At 33.7% G+C, this 18920-nt stretch overlaps 1 protein-coding gene and 2 pseudogenes across 1 annotated transcript; all 3 read left to right on the top strand.

Moving 5' to 3' along the window:
- Positions 1 to 498: 498 nt before the first annotated feature.
- On the top strand, positions 499 to 3175 carry LOC145581594 (exocyst complex component EXO70C1 pseudogene; annotated as a pseudogene).
- A 2097-nt stretch (positions 3176 to 5272) lies between these two features.
- Positions 5273 to 8521, top strand: LOC145581595 (uncharacterized). Its single transcript, XM_081638609.1, has 4 exons — positions 5273 to 5463; positions 7119 to 7586; positions 7747 to 7953; positions 8039 to 8521. Exons 2-4 carry the CDS (start codon positions 7329 to 7331, stop codon positions 8345 to 8347), a joined length of 774 nt encoding a protein of 257 aa, XP_081494735.1. The 5' UTR covers positions 5273 to 5463; positions 7119 to 7328; the 3' UTR covers positions 8348 to 8521.
- A 1428-nt stretch (positions 8522 to 9949) lies between these two features.
- Positions 9950 to 12133, top strand: LOC145581596 (exocyst complex component EXO70C1 pseudogene; annotated as a pseudogene).
- The last annotated feature ends 6787 nt before the right edge of the window (positions 12134 to 18920 follow it).

Raw genomic sequence — 18920 nt, forward strand, 5'->3', positions numbered from 1 at the left:
GCGATAGAAGCGGGGGAAGAAAGGAGGTCGTGAAGAGCACAAAATGCAAGAAGAATGAAATGTTCATTACCTTCCCTCCCATTCCCAACGATGCATCAACTGTCAACTGCCACCTTCCTAACACCTCTCCCTTCCATTTTTCTCTCTTTCTTCTAAAAATAAACTATTTCCTTTATTTTCCATCCACCACTTCTTACCCATTTTCATCTCTAAACTAAACATAATCCTTACACCTCATATTATTTAATTAAACATATCTTATTTTATTATTTTATTTATTAAATAAAATTTTAATACAAAACAAAAATCTAAAAAAAAAAAAAACATTAACGAATCAAAATTTGTTCTGTTTCCTCCATTCCCGCTATGATCCTTCTTTCTATGTTTCCTTCCTTATTCCATTTCCTCTTCTAATCATTATTCCACTAAAACACCTCAAAATTCATTTAACTCTCCATTAAAAAAAAAATAAAAAATAAAAAAGAAACAAACAAAAAAATGGCAAATAATCATCCTGTGAAATGCTTGAGTTTTGATTCAAGATTTCAGGATGATAACAAGAGCAAAGATGAGAAAGACATTGGCAAATCCTACAGTTTCGCGGCACGAGTCGGTTCAGATTTAAATAACGATCATAAATCACGTCAACCTGTAACAATTCATGAAGGTGATGAAGAACTAGAGAATGATCAGCCACACGAGGCGGTGGCAGAGGAGGAGGAAAAGGAATTTACCCTTGATCAGCTTTCTGAAGACATTGATCAGTTCATTCTTTCCCTGTCCTCGTCTTCGAATGATGATAATGATGATCCCCCTGAAATCTCTAAGGCCGTGGCTATGTTTGTTAAGAAGGTTGAAGCCAAGATCGAGGAATACGAGTCCACTGCGCAGGATTCGACTGTTTTTGGCCGCGATGTTGAGGGGGATGCTTCTTTTGTAGCAGCTGTTAACAGATTGTCAGGACTAATGGAGGCGATTCATGGGTTGAGATCGAGTTACATGATGCCGTTGTTGAATCAGACCAGCTCCGTCCTGCACCGTGTAATGGTGTTCTTAGAGGAGGAGCTGCGTCTGATTCTGGAAGAACCCGTGTGCCAGAATTCGAACAATGCTGCAGATTCTTCGAATTCTAAGCACACGGATTCTTCGTTGAAGAACCTCAAAGGGAGGCTGCAGTCATTTGCTTCGTCTGCCTATCCACACGATCATCACCAAGATGAGGGATCGGGTGAAGGGGCAGACTCCTGCGAGCTGCAGGAGGGTGGTGATCCAGAGTCGGAAGAACAACAGGAAGGGAAGGAAACGACTAGTACCTTCCCTTACTTTTCTTCCGACTCTGTATCAAGCATCCGTCTCATAGCCAATGCAATGATCATTGCCGGCTATGAGACGGAATGCTGCAATGTCTTCCTCATTGCGAGGAGACATGCCTTTGAAGAAGAATTGAAGAAGCAAGGTTTGGACAAGATTAGCACAGATGATGTACAAAAGATGAATTGGGAGCCTCTTGAAGGGGAGATTTCAACATGGATTCGCGTCTTTAAGCATTGCACCTCTATCCTCCTCTTAGGGGAGCAAACATTTTACGAGTCAGTTTTTCCTGATCGTGTACGCACTAGCCAATTCCTTTACAGCGACCTCTCCTACGCTATCCTCTACATCCTTGTTAACTTTGCCGAGGCTGTCGCATTGACCAAACGTGCCACGGAGAAATTGTTCAAATTTCTTGACATGTATGAGACTCTACGTGACACGGTCCCTTGGGTCGAAACTAAAACACCCATGTATTCCTCGGAGGAGTCCGTCAAGGAGTTGAAGTCGGAGTTGTGGTTTGCAAAGTGTAGGCTAGGGGAGGCTGCGGTGTCCATCTTTTGTCAATTTGAAAACTCGATCAAAGGTGACAACACAAAGACTCCGGTGGCTAGTGGAGCCGTCCATCCCTTAACAAGGTACACCATGAATTACCTTAAATACGCTTGCGAGTACAAAGATACATTAGAACAAGTCTTCCAACAACACTTAAGAACAGAGCAAACAGAGGAATTCTCTGCCATTGATCACTCATCCTCATCCGAACAACAACGCAAGGTAGTTGAACAACAACAACATCAGCATCCACATCAACAAGAAGAGAAACATTCACCATTCGCCTCGCAACTCATAACCATCATGGATTTACTAGACTCATACCTCGAGTCGAAATCCAAATTATACAAAGACCTATCCTTAAGGTACATTTTCCTAATGAACAATGGTAGATACATGCTTCAAAAGGTCAAAGGATCGGCCGAGATTCACCAAGTGGTAGGGGATAACTGGTGTAGGAGACGGTCCTCAGATGTTAGGCACTACCATAAGAGCTACCAAAGAGAGACTTGGAGCCGAGTGCTACAATGTCTTAACCAAGAAGGGTTACAAGTCAACGGTAAAATACACAAGCCTATATTAAAAGAAAGGTTCAAAAACTTTAATCAGTTATTTGATGAGATTCACAGGACTCAGAGTACATGGGTGGTAAGCGACGAGCAGCTTCAGTCGGAGCTTCGAGTATCGATTTCTGCTGTTATGATTCCGGCTTACCGGTCCTTCGTGGCGAGGTTTGGACAGATTTTTACCCCTGGAAGACAGGTTGAGAAGTACATCAAGTTTCAACCAGATGACATTGAGACAATCATTGAGGAGTTGTTTGATGGAAATCCTAGCTCCATTGCTAGGAGAAAAATATAGGACCAGATCATATTTATTCATATATATGAATTATATTACAATGTAGGAAAAAGAATTTGGGTGTGTTTTATTTGTGTTACATTACATACTCATTAGTGTATTTTAATCTTCTGTAATTTTTTTGCTTTTGTAATTTGTGTTGAATAGTATTGTAATTTTAATTTTTTTTTTTTTTAATTTCCTTTTAGTTAAATTAACAGGATTTGATTCAGAATATTAATTGCTTAGGATTGATAATTCTTCATGGAATATAATAAATCATGTACCAACAGAAAATACATGTTATTGTTTAGTATCTTCCTTGTCTAGCTGAAAGATGATATCAGAGCTTAATACTGTATTATCTTTCTGACAACCATGTGGCTAAGCATAGGAAGTTTTAAGCATTTTTAATGGTTAATTTTTCAGGTTGTTTATTTGATTAGGCCTTAATTATGGAGCATTAAAGCTTTATTTAGTTCTCATAAGTTGGAATGTGAGATCATTGGCTCAATGGAAATATTTTTTCTTTGTAATAAAAATTGATGTTAAGTTTGTCTATTTTTAAATATCTAATTTTCAATGTGTACATTGCAAAAAAAAAAAATTAAGAATAAACTATCAAATTAAAACTAATTAAGTTATGATTTTTCTTTCAAATAAAAAAAAAAAAAATTAAAAAAAAAGTTATGATTTGAAAATTTTCTAATGTTTGTTGACTTGGTTTGGTTTGATTTATCTTACTATCCTATCTCCTGAAATGTAACTATATTTATACATTAATATTTTGAAAAATAATTAAGTGGAACCTTATTTGAATTTCGTAATGTGTACATATCAAATATCTTTTCGATTTTCATAATTATGTTATGCAGTACAACATTAAACATATTTCTGTTTGGCAATAAAACTAACAAGAGGACATGAAGATCAAATCTGATGTGGTCTTATGATTCTAGTTTGTTTTTTCTGAATAGGTATGATCTAGTTTAATTTTAACAGTAAGTCTTATACTTATGCTGATACTATTCTAAATTCTAATATAATCTTCCTAACACATAGTTTACGATATTAATTTAACGGCCAACCATTTTTCTTGAAAACCGTAAAATAGTAATGAGGCAAAAATCAAGGGACGACAGGCACAATATATATTGGAAAGATTTAGTTTGCGAATCATATGTATTTGCTATTTTTCTTGTGTCACTTTGTCTTCCAAATCCACATTAGCAATATCATGTCGTCATCCACAACTTTAAAATAAATGATACATTGAGGGCCTGTTCACATTTACTGAACTGAATTGAGTTGAAATGAATATTTTATGAGAGAAGAAAATTAGGAGCTGAACTGAACTGAACTGTTTGGAGCTGAACTGAACTGAACTGAAGTTAAGCTGAATTGAACAGGCCCCGAGTTTACATTATTTATAGATTATACATACTCCCTCCGTTCCTGAAAGTTCGACTCACTTTGCATTTACACGGCCTCCAATGAACAACTTTGACCATTAATAATTTCGGCTATGTATAAATAAAAAATTTAGAAAGTTAATAATTGAAAAATGTATCTTAAAGGGAATCTAATAAGATCAAACTTGTTAATTTATTTTGATTGTATAAATCATAAAATGTGGTCGAAGTTATTTTATTTTGACCACTTGAATAGTAAATGACTCGAACTTTCAAGAACGGAGCTAGTATATTTTTTTACTATTTGTTTTACTACTCTTTCATATGGTGCATATAAAAAAATGTCATATATGAAAATATATTATTAATGATCAAATATGTATATCAACATCTATGTTTAGTCAAAATAAGTGTCTATACTAATGATTTTTTCACCATATACCTCATAGTTTTTTGTTTATTCACCCTATATCCTTGAAATTTTACAAATTCACCGTATACCCCTGAGTTGTAACAAAAATTCACTATATAACAAGATGAGTGGAATCTAGCTAATTAATTATGGATCGAAACAACCTTAGATCTCTCCCTCCATCCCTGAAACCACTCATCTCCTTTTTCCAACCCTCGAAACAACTCTAAATCTTCATAACCATATCCGTAAGATTGATTTTGAGGATGAGAAAAGGAAACTTGGGATGGGAATAAGGAATGTGGGTGATTTTGGGGATAGGGGAATGCAATTTAGGATGGTTTTGAGTCATAATTAACCCAAATGACCGACGAAGTTAGTAATTATTAGCCATTAAGGGTATATGGTGTATTTTTTATGAAAACTCGAGGGGTATATGATGAATTTAAAAAAAATCGGGAGTATATGGTGAATAAAAAAAAAATTCGGGGTATATAGTGAAAAAACTGCTATACTAATTATTCTCAAACGGAGGAAGTACTGACTCTGTATTTTAATGAGCGTTTAGAAAGAGACACGTGTTAATCATGTCAAATGATCATTTTTCTTGTGAAAACTTGAGTTACGGAGTACATTTTAAGATTAGAGACCAACCTCACGTTTTAAGGCCCCTAGATTAGGCTTAAACCAACGATAACTTTACATCCATTTATGTAATTACCACCGCCAACATTAATCTGTGTGCTTGAATAAAAAGTTAGCTTCGTAATTAACAATTCAGCGGCACTCTCTCTCTTACTCTCCAGTTGAGACTTCTATTTTCCTTGTTTCTTTTTAATTTAAATAAATTATTCCCAAATGCTTGACCAATTCGCTACAAATTTCGGACTCACCCAAGTTATCTTAGATTCTTTGTCTGATTTCTGCATCTGGGTATGTCTTCATCTTCCTTTTTACTCTCAATTTCGTTTGTAATTTGTGTTTCTTCTTCGTTGATTAATTTTGCCTCTTTGGTTGATTCATTTTAAATTGTTGATTAATTTGGATTATTGTTATTCTTTTTACAAGAGATTGCATGTTAAAAATTTGTTGATTTCTGTGATTATTACTTCAACAACTCTAATTTGATTTTATTTAATATTTTGAAGTTTGATGCCAGTTGATTCTTGTAATATAGAATCATAGTTAGTCACTAATTAACTTGTTGTTTATTTGATTAAAATGACATATAATTTGTTGTTAAAAACATCAGTTGATTCTGTGAACAGTTGTCGGATGTCTGTAAACTAGGTCTTTCCTTGAGCCATAGTTTTGTGTTGTCATAAGTTGATACATTAAGTAGGAATCAAAAAATTATTTGTTTTTATCAAGTTGATCACTTTTTTGATAAATTCCAACTTCTGAGCATTATGAAATTCATTTAAGCTGGTTCTGTACATTATATAATCATTGAAATACAAGCTATTGAGCAAGTGTTAGGGATCGGATGAGGCCAGAACCCGGCTGAGCTTGAATTTAAACATGGTAAAACTCGAGTTGGGCTCAACCTGGGTTCACACCCTTAATTACATTAAAAATATAGAACAATTGTTTGAGGCTGTTTTATGGCAAAGTGCTGTAAATGTATTTGGGTGGATGTCAAAAAATTTGTGGATCATATGTTAATTGTTTGAACTTTGAAGCATTTAAAATGCTAATGGAACAACTTTCATTTAATTGTCTGATAAAATCTTGGTATTGAGTAGAGATAAATGAAAGAAAGCTTTTAATTTTACTGCTGCTTAGAGCAGTAAAGAAAGACAAAGTGTTGCAAATGCTATTCTTCTATGATTCTATCAGATGTTCCCACTTTGTGTAAGTCTGTATTTTGTAAAATGCTAAGTCATTCAGTCATTCGCATAGCTGAATCAAGTAATGGATTTAATTCCTATTCCATGATGGTCATTGTGTCTTGTATAACCTCAGCACCATTTCAGCAGTGACTTCAACATACTTGGTTAAGAATTAGAAACTTATAGATTAAAGTAGAAATTTAGGGGATTCGAAGAAGAATTTTTAAAGATCATTAACTTCTCTGGGAGTCTTAGGTAAGTGATTATATTGCCCTCCCTGATACTCTGACACACTCTAATTTTTCTAAGCCAAACTTATGTTTGATACACATCTGATGCCTTAAACAGATGATAACACTTAAGTGTGATCCCTAAACTACATTAGAAAAACACATAAAGCTTCCTGTATCCATGTGAAAAACTTCTGACAAGTCTGATACTTGCAAAGAGTCTGAGAACTCTGAGAAGCATCAAGTCTCCAATAGTTAGAAGAAGCGTGCACTTTCGTGGATTATATTGAACTACATTGGATCACTTGGAAAGATGGAGATTATGTCCAAGGCATTAGATATTGCATCTACTCAGGCCGCCAGCACTCATTGTTTGTGGTTGTTTAATCTACCACTGCACTTATATGTTCCAAGACTAGTTGATCAAATATTGTTGTTTTTTCTCCTTCTGTTAAGTTTGCCAAAATTTCTCCTTGATTCCCCACTAGAGGCCTATTCTGACCTACTTTGTTGTTTACTGTTGCAGAAAATTTTCAGATTATTGATTTTAATGGCTGACTGTAGGAGTTTATAAATCTTGCCTGGAGGTTTCAGCTGCAGTCATCTTCGAAAGTTAAAATTTTCTCACAAACCTTGAAGTCCTGTAGTGTGGCAAGTGTACTATAATTGGATCTTGAAGTTTTCTTTGCTATAGTGTGCAATAGTTGGACATTGGCCACTTGTTTGGACTGCAGAGATGACAATTTTGTCAAAGTTGCGTTGTATAACTGTTGATGTTACCGGTACTCTCTTAGCTTACAAAGGGGAGCTTGGAGATTACTATTGTATGGCTGCTAAAGCTGTAGGATTACCATGTCCTGACTACAAACGCATGCATGAAGGCTTTAAACTTGCATATACTGATATGGCCAAGAACTATCCTTGCTTTGGCCATGCTGCAAAGATGCCCAATATTGTTTGGTGGAAGACATGTGTCCGAGACTCCTTCATAAGGGTAAATGTTTTTGCTTTGGCTATTGATCCCATAAATTGTTTGATTGTTTGCATTTGAAAAAAAACGGAAATGCTTATTGGGGTCATCTTTGGATATTTCCTCAGTAGATGTCATAGAATCTTTTGCTGCCCCCTTATGTATAGTGTTTTCTTGGTGATAGGCTGGATATGACTATGATGAAGAGACATTTGAGAAGATATTCAGACGCATATATGCGTCATTTGGCTCATCTGCCCCTTATGTTCTTTTCCATGATTCCATTCCTTTCCTAAGATGGGTCCGTGCACAAGGTATGCCGGTTGGGCTAGTGAGCAATGCAGAATACCGTTATCAAGATGTAATTCTTCCTGCCTTGGGTATAAATCAGGTAAAGATTGTGTCTTGGCTTTTAGTCTATCCTCTGTATCGTGAGTTCAATGACCTTGAAAACACTTTTAAATTCTGAATTTCAGGAATCTGAATGGGATTTTGGAGTATTCTCTGGTATTGAAGGTGTAGAGAAGCCAAACCCAAGGATTTATGAGATTGCATTAGAGAGGGCAGGAAATGTTGCTCCTGAAGAAACTCTACATATTGGAGATAGCATGCGTAAGGATTATCTTCCAGCAAAGAGCTTGGGCATGCACGCATTATTACTAGATAGATTTAAGACTCCAGATGCCGAGAATTGGAGAAAATCCGGAGCACCTGTGTATCCAGATTTGGCATCTGTGCAAGATCTGCTAAATTCTGGTAACATTGACTTGCTGAAGAAACTTTAACTTATTAAACTTGATGAAATTTAAGTTGGTGTTACCATATTAATGAATTTTAACACTGACTTGCTTTTCTAGATCTTCTTTAGGCCTGTCTTCACTGTCTGTTGTAACCTTGAGAGCTTAGCATCTACACATTCCCTAGTCATGTTTATTGTACAAGAAGCATCTCTTTTTCAAGAATTCTGCTTCTCTTTTTCAGTTGTTCTTCTATATATTAACTCTTAGTTCTGTTAGTAAATTTTTTTTTACCAATCAGCCTAGGTGAAAATTCTCATGATAGGTTTCAACCCTCAAGTAAAGATGACACTATGACTGTAGTCTGTGCTAGTGTATGGCGGCCTCTGGGCATTACAGCTTATGGTGAAAGTGCCATAACAACCATTCCATTGACTGTGAGCATTTCCCTTTATTAGTCGTAGATTGATCATGCCAGTCCATTGCCCCTGTGGCCTGTGTTGTGCCAGTCTTTGCAAAATGCGGCCTTGGTTTAGCCTGCGTGCCTCATGCTGGCCTGTTGGCCCACTGCCATCTTTAGGCCTCACAAAGAATGAGAAGTTGCTATAAGCATATTTGGTTTAAGGGTTTGTTTAACTAACAGGCTCAAACTGTAGCACTATGCCGTCTGTCTAGAATAGTTATGGTCTCAGAATTAGGAGAACCTCAGAGGCGCAGAGTCCTGAACTCCATCTCATGTCTCGTCTTAAGTTGCTTACATGTTAGTTTTTTAAGTAAGGCTAATATTTTTCTTAATGTTTTAATAGTTTAAAGTTGGTAATAAAACATTCTATTTATTTGTTTATTGTTCAATTAGTCGGCCAAAATTGTCTCTTGCACAATTCGTCGAGCTATGTAACCTAATTAAACTAAAAGTCTATAATAATGTATGTTATCGATCGAGTATGACCAGCTGAATTAACTCAAAAAAACCTCAGATAAGCAACCCTTATACTACTACGTACTTTTCACTTGTCTTTTTTTTTTTTTTTTTTTAGCTTTGAAGGTGTCTAGCATTATCCATATTTATATTCTGATAATATACTATGATTAGTCAAATCACCCTTATAATTCTCACTAATCAACTCTCTGAATTTTTTAGAATATTGCTCTGAATTTAAACTTTTTTCTTTTAAATTTAGGCACTTAAATTATATGCAACAAAGCATATTTATTTTAGCATATGGTATTATATTTATCATGTACAGATGTGCTCAAGTTGACAATAAAAGAGTAGACGGTTGTGGGCCCCCAAAAAGTCGTGGTTCCCACAAACTCTCTCACGATATAGGGTCAACCATCAACTGCCATTCCCTCCCAAAATTAACGGCCATCCAAAATTAAAAAAAAAAAAAAAAAATTTTTTTAGAAGAAAGTATAATTTTCCAGATTTTTCAATCAAATTTTCAGGCATCTCTAATTTCAGACCATTATTTTCTCCATTGTTTTCGCTTCTCTTTCTCACTCTTTCCCACCATATCCTCATCTTTCTTTCTCTCTCCTCTCTTGTCTTTCTGTTTTGCTTATGACAAAATTGTAAGGCCATTTTGTTTTTTCTAATCTCCCCCGAAAACAAATAAAAATAAAAATAAAAACTCGAGGGGGGAAAGAATGGAGAAGAATTCTTTTGCATCCAAGTCTAGTAGCTTTAATGATCGGCGTGGTTCTTCAAAGAAAGAAAAATCTACACGTCTTAGCAAATCCTCGAGTTTTAGCGTTCATGTAGATCGTCGCCTTCCTCGTCCTCCTCAAAGAACCCGTTCTTCCAATGATGCTGTGTTGATCCAGGCGGTTTCTGATGTGAAGGAGATAGAAAATGGCGGTGTGGTAGAGGAAGTTCATCATCAACCTACTTTGGAAGAACTCAATGAGGAAATCAATGGCATCATCGAGAAGCTCTCCTCGATGGAGGACAACTCGAATCTCCCTGAGATTTCTCGGACAGTTGTGACCTTTGCCAAGATGGTTCAGGTGGAGATTGAAAGGTATGATTCATCAGAATCTACGTTGAAGTTCGGGGAGGATGTTGAACAAGACAATGTATTGATCAATTCGGTAAGTAGGTTGTCGAAATTGTCCAATATGTTAAGCAAATCCTCATCTGATGAGAATGTAAAAAAATTAAGCCCGTGCATTAGCCTCACTTCACTCGTTGTCCAAAGAGCAATGACATTCATGGAGGAGGAGCTTCGAATCATTCTAGAAGATTCCGCAAACCCTTCTAGACGTTCTTCTGCCAAGCTAGAAGCTATGGATTCTAATGAGGAAGGATCTGAGGAGGACAACTATCCAATGATTGGCGAGGAAAGTATATCTAACATGAGGAAGATTGGTTCGTTGATGATCTCTGCAGGGTATGAAACCGAATGTTGCCAAGTATATAGTGTTCTTCGAAGAAATGCCTTCAAGGAAGCTACGCAACGAGAAGGGTTCGAAAAACTAAGCATTGATGAAGTGCAAAAGATGCAATGGGAGTCTCTTGAGGGGCACATAGGCAATTGGATCAAAATTGTCAAGTATGTGGCAAATGTACTCTTGCCCGGTGAGAAGAAACTCTGCGATTCTGTCTTCTCGAATGAGCACCCCTCGATCAGTGATGCCATGTTCTCTAACCTTGCTCGGTCTGCAGTCATCCTCTTCCTTAACTTTGCTGAGGCAATTTCCTTGACAAAGCGTTCGGCTGAGAGGTTGTTTAAGGTGATTGACATTTATGATACTCTAACTGACCTTATTACCGCCCTTGATAAAATGTGCTCTAAGGAGTGCGCTAATGAGCTAAGGTCTGAGTTATCTTCTGTAAGACGGCGTTTAGGAGAAGCTGTTGTTTGCATCTTCTGTGATTTAGAGAACTCCATAAAAAATGACGTTGCAAGGAACCCGGTTTCTGGAGGGGCTGTCCACCCGCTGACTCGATACACAATGAACTACTTGTGGTATGCTTGTGATTTCAAAGACAGCCTCGAGCAAGTCTTTTCTCTTCACCACATCACCGGACTGAATTTGGAAGCCCTAGAGCCAAGAAGAGAGCATCAGGATGAGGAGGATAACCACAACAACAAGAACCAAGGCCCGAAACAAACACCATTTGCTGCCGAGCTATTGACAATCATGAGCCTTTTAGATGCAAACTTAGAGGCAAAGTCTAAGCTATACAAAGATCCTTCATTAAGATACATCTTCTTGATGAACAACGGGAGATACATTCTGCAAAAGATCAAGGAATCAGCCGAAATCCACGATTTGGTTGGGAATAATTTTTGTAGGAAAAGATCATCTGAGTTAAGAGGATATCATAAGAGTTATCAAAGGGAGACATGGAGTAGAGTACTACAATGCTTAAATCAAGAAGGATTGCAGGTTAATAATAAGGTTCAAAAGCCGGTACTAAAAGAGAGGTTCAAGGCATTTAACCAAATGTTTGATGATATTCACAAGACACAAAGTGCTTGGGTGGTGAGTGATGAGCAACTTCAATCAGAGCTTCGAGTGTCCATCTCGGCTGTAATGATTCCAGCTTATAGGTCGTTCTTAGCAAGGTTCGGACAACATTTTACCCACGGAAGGCAGCGCGAGAAGTATATCAAGTATCAACCGGAAGATATCGAGAGTACTATCGAAGAGTTGTTTGATGGGAACCAAAACTTGTCCATGGCTAGAAGGAAAAACTAGCACCTCATCTTGATAAGGAGGGAGATTAAGGAGAGAAATGGTTTGTTTTCTTGTATTATTGTTTTTCAAACTAAGTTTTTTGTCATTACTAAGTTTGTAAACATTCATTTTGGTGTACTATGAAATGCAATTTTGCTCAAGACAGGCTTCAAATAAAGCTTTTTGAGTATCCTACTATATGTATAGAGATTTCTTGTTTCATATTATATACGAAGTATGCAACTTTAACAATATCTTATAGCATTATGATTGCAATCTTGGTAATAATTTGGTTTGAAATTAGAACGTTTCAACTCACAATATAGTATTTTAAAGTAACTTTTCATGTCTTTGATTAACTGATTATATTAGTGTGAGATAATCTAGTCTAAAACTCTCTAATTGTGCAATAAACTGCAATTTGATATGAAAGATGCCATGTCATTGGCATAGTGAATAAGTAGGTGTTGTACAAAGCTTGCTTAATTTAGTGCTAAACATGGAATACTGTGAATTTTAGATTACTAATCTTTTTAATTACATTAGTTTATTTATATTCTCTTAATCTCTTATATTATGCTTTATTTCATTTACTTTACTCTTTTGTTGTTGACTACACTCAACCAAATATTAAAAACTATGTAAAATAATTTTATTTTATTTTATTTTATTTTTTTGGCGGGCAAGGAGAACGACCCATTCTTCGGGGAATTTGGGATAAGGGAATTTCCAGTATTCCACAGTTTCACCCACAAGAACCGCAACTAATAGAAATCGAACCCATACCTAATCATATAAAATACATTTTGATTTTAGAGATACAATTTAGTTAAAAGAGTAGTGGTTTTGTACTTCACTAAATAAATGATACTACGTATATTGGTTCTCAGAAGAAAAAAAAAAAAGATGTATTGGGCTTATGTTTTATGGCAATTTGCTCTAGTATGCAGGTTGTAGGCTTTTAGCCAATTTTGTCAAAAAGAATACGAAAGAAAAAGTTCTAAGCCCATAAGTGTGGTACCATACTTGGTCATAAAGTCAGCACAAATACGTACCCAATTGCTAATCCTTGTGATTGGCAGTTGTGCTCACTAGGATTTCGTGATCAATGATACTCCATCCGTCCCAAATTACTTGCAACGTTTTGACTTTTTGTACTATTTACACATCTCACTTTGACCATCTTTTTTAGCTATTATATGAAACTCAATGTAATCATGTAAGATGTTGTTGGATCTATTTTAATGTATAGTTTCTTAATATAAGCTTTTTATAGCTTATATATGTATATAATAAAAGATATTGATGGTTAATCTTGTGCATCGACAAGCGTGTTCAGTCAAAATGTTGCAAGTAAACTGGGACAGATGGAGTAGAATATGAAGGGGTGGAAGAGATTCGAATCTGTGACCTTTGTATCATGCTGGTTCTAATATCATATTAAAGGTCTATTTCAATTAAAAACTTAAACTGATGGTTGAAGCCCATGATTGATTTATATACGCAATTTATAAGATGCACCATTGTGCATAGAAGATACATGCACCACTCCCAAAACGACGGTGTTTCATCTGTTTTTAATTTCTTTTTTAACGTCACTATACTATTTCTTGCAGGAGATATTTCCACTCTCCTTTTTTCCTTATTCTTTGATCAAAGTATTTCCTTAATTTCTCTCTCCTCCTTTTCTCTTTCATTTATTTCTCTCTCCTCTTTTTCTCTCTCCTCTTCTCTGTGTTTTTGATTTTTTTCACTCTGTTTTGGTCATCATCAATGGAGATTATTGAATTAAATGATGAACTTGATATTTTAGGTTAGATTATTGATTTTCTTTATTATTTTTGCTTTGAAATTAGGTTATATTTCGTTCTTCTTATATTTAAATCTTCTCTTGTGATTGATTTTGCAACTGAAATTGATTATATTATGTTTTGATTAATTGATGTTGATTTTGCAATTAAATTTGATTTTATTATGTTGATTAATTGTTAATATGTTTTGAATTATATGTATTATTTTTTTTCTCTCCTCTTTTTTTTCATACTTTATAATAATAAGTTTAATTTTTCTGTTTTTATTGCTTTTGCATCAATTAATATTGATATTATACATGTTTTATTAATTTTGCATATTTTATAATTAATTCGGTTCATATGATTACTTACTGCAGAAATTATGTGATCAATTTGAAAGGTAATCATATATTTTAGTTGATATTTATTAATTATTGATCAATTTGAGATCTAATGTTAATTAAGCTACTGAAAGTGTGTGTTGAATTTAATTGTTGATTTTAATTGCTTTTTTTTTTTTTTTTTTTTTTTTTGATGATTTTCAGTTTCATTTATTTTTTAATTGTTGAATTGATGTTTTAGTTTGTATTTTATGAATATAATTTGTTCATATCATGTTTTTGAACATTTTGTTCATATAATTCGAGTAACTCACTTTCCATTGTATATATTATCAAAATTGTTATTAGCAGTATCATATTATGAACATTGTTTCTATTTTTATGAACATTTAGGTTACATTAATGAACCTTTCCGTTTTACACAAATATCTGAGTATGTATATATGCTTTTTAGAAAATAATTGTAAACGTAATTATGAACATTTTTTTTCCTGTATTTGAACTTTGTTGTTTTATTTTTGAACTCCAGTAATAGTTATTATGAATTGTGTTTGTTTATTGCAGTTATGACATATGAAGTTGTTTATAAGGAAAGTCTAAAGGCCGAGCAGCATTCTGAGTAGTGTTTTCACGTGCAGAAGTTTTTGAAGGATGTTCAGTGATTTGTGGTTGGCGTTCAAAAGTTTTTGTAGGGGGGTTCAAAGATTTTTGTAGGGTATTCAATGGCTTATGGTTGGGGTTCAGAAGTTTTTATACGGGGTTCAGAGGTCTTTGTAGGGTGTTTCAGTGGTTTGTGATTGAGATTCAGAAGTTTTTATAGGGGGTTTAGAGGTTTTATAGGGTGTTCAGTGGTTTGTAGTTAGGGTTCAGAAGTTTTTATAGGGTGTTCAGTGGTTTGTGGTTGAGGTTCAGAAGTTTTTGTAGGGTATTCAGTGGTTCGTGGTTGGGGCTCAAAAATGTTTGTAGGGGATTTAGTGGTTTTTGTAGGGTGTTCAGTGGTTTTTAGTTGGGGTTCAGAAATTTTTGTAGGTTGTTCAGTTGTTTGTGTTTGGGGTTCAAAAGTTTTTGTAGGGGGTTCATAGGTTTTGGTAAGGTGTTCAGTGGTTTGTGGTTGGAGTTCAGAGGTTTTTTAAGGTGGTTAAATGTTTTTGAAGGGTGTTCAGTGGTTTGTAAGGGGTTCAGAAATTTTTCTAGGGAATTAAGAGGTTTTTTAGGTTGGTTCAGTGTTTTCTAGTGGCTTATCAAAAAATTTTGGAAGCTTATCATAAATTTATGGGGGCTTTTGGGGGATATTCAAAAGTTTCTTTAAGGTGTTCAGTAGTTCGTCTATAAATAAATATTAAACAACAAAAGAGGAAATACACAACATCCAAATAAATTATTATTCATACCAAAATACTTTATAAAATTAATACACAAATTATTGCTTCATACATCACATATATATGGACATAAAAGACAACTTATATGAACATCAAACAGGAAATATATGAACAAAAATATGAGGGATATGGAACAAGTAACATCAGATTTGCTAATTTTATTGCACAATCCACCAAAATTGGTCAAAAAGCTCAAAAGAAAAAAAAGAAGCAAATTTCCATTTTTTTTAACAAAATCCAGGATAATTCATAGAAAGTAAAGTTTTTCCCATTTTTTGTTGAAAATTTTGGAGCTTCCAGTAAAAAAAAAAAAAAAAAAAAAAAAAAAAAAAAAAAAAAAAAAAAAAAAAAAAGGAGAGAGAGAGAGAGAATCAAAATTGTTAATGAGGGAAACAAAAAATAATATCCAAAAAAAAAAAGGAGAGATTTAAATCGAAAAGGTTGTTTAAAGTTTTAATTTAGATTTTCAAATAATAAAGAGAATATCAAAATTCAATGATGAAAACAAAATGGTTGGGCTTCTTTCTATTGGGCACTGGCTTCTGCTGGGAGCAAATATATTAGGGCTGGGCAACAATTTGGGCCTGGTGCACCATGGTGCATGTAATACCAATTGATTTATATACTCTATCAATCAAGACTAAAGATGAAACTAGATCGGACCGACCCAGCATGAAAAAAGCACGGCACAACACACGGACACGAGAAAAGCACGACACGACATGATACTATGCGTGTGGACACGCGGACACGAAAAAAACACGACACAATACTGTGCGTGTGGACACGCGGGCACGAAGAATTTTCAATTACAACTTCCCTTATGGATTTTTTTTTTTTTTTTTTTTTTTTTTTTTTTTTTAAAAAGACACACAAATTGATGATCATAATAACCTTCAATATGCCAAATTTCAAACTTCTTGCAATTTCTAATACATTGACAAATGTTCAAATGTAAGATGAATAAAATATTTGTATTCCTGTATTAAAAATTCAAACTAATGTGAAATGAAAAAGTACTTGTTGCAAACATTACATTTAGGGAAAGATTACAAACATAAATACACAGTGGCCTTGTTTGGTAATTGGCTTTTAGTTGGCTTTTTGGTTGGCTTTTGGCTTTTTCTTTTGGTCAAACAGCCAAAATACTTGTTTGGCAAATGGCTTTTCAGCTAAGTGAAAAAGCCGGCTTTTCCGCCAAAAACAAAAAGCTAGTGTTACTAGCTTTTTGGTTTTGGCTTTTGGCTTTTCATTAAACAAATTACTTTTTTATCCTTAATTAATAATTAATAATTAATAATTAATAATTAATAATTAATAATTAATAATTAATAATTAATAATTAATAATTAATAATTAATAATTAATAATTAATAATTGATAATTGATAATTAATAATCAGTAATTAATAATTAATAATTATTAATCTATAATTAATAATTAATAATCATTAATTAATAATTAATTATTAATAATTAATAATTAGTAAATAGTAATTAATAATAAGTAATCAGTAATTAATAATTAGTAATTAATAATTTATAATTAGTAATTAATAATCAATAATCAATAGTTAATAATTTATAATTAGTAATTCATAATCAATACTTATTAATTAATAATTTATAATTAGTAATTAGTAATAAAAAATTAGTAATTAATAATTTATAATTAGTAATTAATAATCTATTATTAGTAATTAATAATTATTGTTTAATTATTAGTAAATTAGTAGTTAGAAGTACTTAAAAATTAATAGTTAGTACTCCGTAATTAGTAATTATTAGTACTTAATTATAAATAACTAGTAATTAACAATTGTTAGTAATATGTAATTAATAATAAGTGCTTAATAATTAGTAATTAGTACTTAATAACTAGTAGTTTATAATTAATAATAAGTAATTATAAATTAGTAGTTAATATTTTGTATTAGTATTTAATAATTAATAATTAATAATACTGATAATAAATGTATAAGAATGCATAATAATGCCCTTTAAGGTTGTTTTTCCATAGTTACAGCCAATATCTAACAGCTGATTTTACCAAACATGTTTACATACAATAAATAGTCAAATAACCACTACAAACAGCCAATACTAACAGCCAGTCAAACAAGCCAAGTTAAACAGCCAGCAGCCAACAGCCAACAGTCAATTGCCAAACAAGGCCAGTATATTATGCATAATACTGGTATTAGAAATAAAAAGTGGGATTAGTGAGCAGCATTGCATGACGTCCATAATATGGATTGAAAAGTAAAAAGGCTGTGCATGCGCCCTGGATTTGCTGAGCAAAGCAACTCCAAAAAAAATTGAATAAAATAATTAAAAAAAAAAACAAGAATTGTTGCACAAAAAAAGGTGATTGGTCTGTTAATGTCAATACAGATCCTGCTGCTGTCATAATGTCTCATAGTATTGGGATTTGGGATGATCCAATGGGCCTCCGCACCCGAGAGGCCCATAACCCGGTAAAATTGACTGCCATTTTTTGCACGCCACATTTCAGATTTTGTTTTTCACTTTTTTATCCTTTGGTTTTTTTTTTTTTTTTTTTTTTTTCCCTCAACTGTCATCACTTTAGGTATACAAATACAACACCCCCTAATTTCTTTTGGTTTCATAGGTTAACCCCTTATCTTATTAGTAGCTTCTAAAACACTTGAATCGATGAGTATGCTTCCTCCATTATTGTTCTTGTATCTTGTTCATACAAGAACCAACATTACACAATAGAGGTTGTGGATTTTTGGCCGGCAATCGGGCATAGCAATTTGTATATGATCCGTATTAGAATTATGATTTTAATTAATGTGATGAATAATTACAAGTTTACAACAATGGATAGTTTGCAAATTACTTAAATGTGATACTACCCGTCAAAAAAATAAAAAAAAAAAAAAGTGATACTAACAATTTAATTACTTTGTTGTTTTTGTAAGTCCTTTGACTTTTGTATCTGTAGGTTTTATATGGTCCATGTATATGTATGACTATGTAAGTATTTGTTGTCAATGTACATTAAAATTAGGATATTGCTAACGAACGCCTCCGAGGCATTAGTTACGCATTTAAAATACTCCTTAAAGTGTATTAATTTGGGAATGCATGACAAAATCACGCGTCGATCAGTGTAATTAATGCTCAACTTAATTTCATAATTCTACTTGTAGTTGTCTTATCCAACGCCCGAGGGCGTTCGTTAGCTTTTGCCTTAAAACTAACCCTTTAATCCTAAGTTATTAATTCCTAAATTTATTGTTTAAATTGAGATCTTAGACCAGAAGAAAACTTTATTGCTTTTATATTACCTAGATAATTTTGATGCATGGTGTCAATGTAAATTAATACGGAGTATATAATTTCCATTTCCTGAATTGAATTCACATATTCGGGCCTGTTCTCTTCAGCTT

Source organism: Chenopodium album, chromosome 15 (assembly GCF_948465745.1).
Source record: "Chenopodium album chromosome 15, dcCheAlbu1.1, whole genome shotgun sequence".
In the NCBI taxonomy this organism is placed as follows: Eukaryota; Viridiplantae; Streptophyta; class Magnoliopsida; order Caryophyllales; family Amaranthaceae; genus Chenopodium; species Chenopodium album.

What these genes read in the sequence shown, in the direction of transcription:
- LOC145581595 (XM_081638609.1), top strand. Translation starts at nt 7,329, where the DNA reads ATGACAATTTTGTCAAAGTTGCGTTGTATAACTGTTGATGTTACCGGT. An exon ending in TCCGAGACTCCTTCATAAGG is followed by an intron (nt 7,587 to 7,746) that starts GTAAATGTTTTT and finishes TCTTGGTGATAG; the next exon opens with GCTGGATATGACTATGATGA. An exon ending in CTGCCTTGGGTATAAATCAG is followed by an intron (nt 7,954 to 8,038) that starts GTAAAGATTGTG and finishes TCTGAATTTCAG; the next exon opens with GAATCTGAATGGGATTTTGG.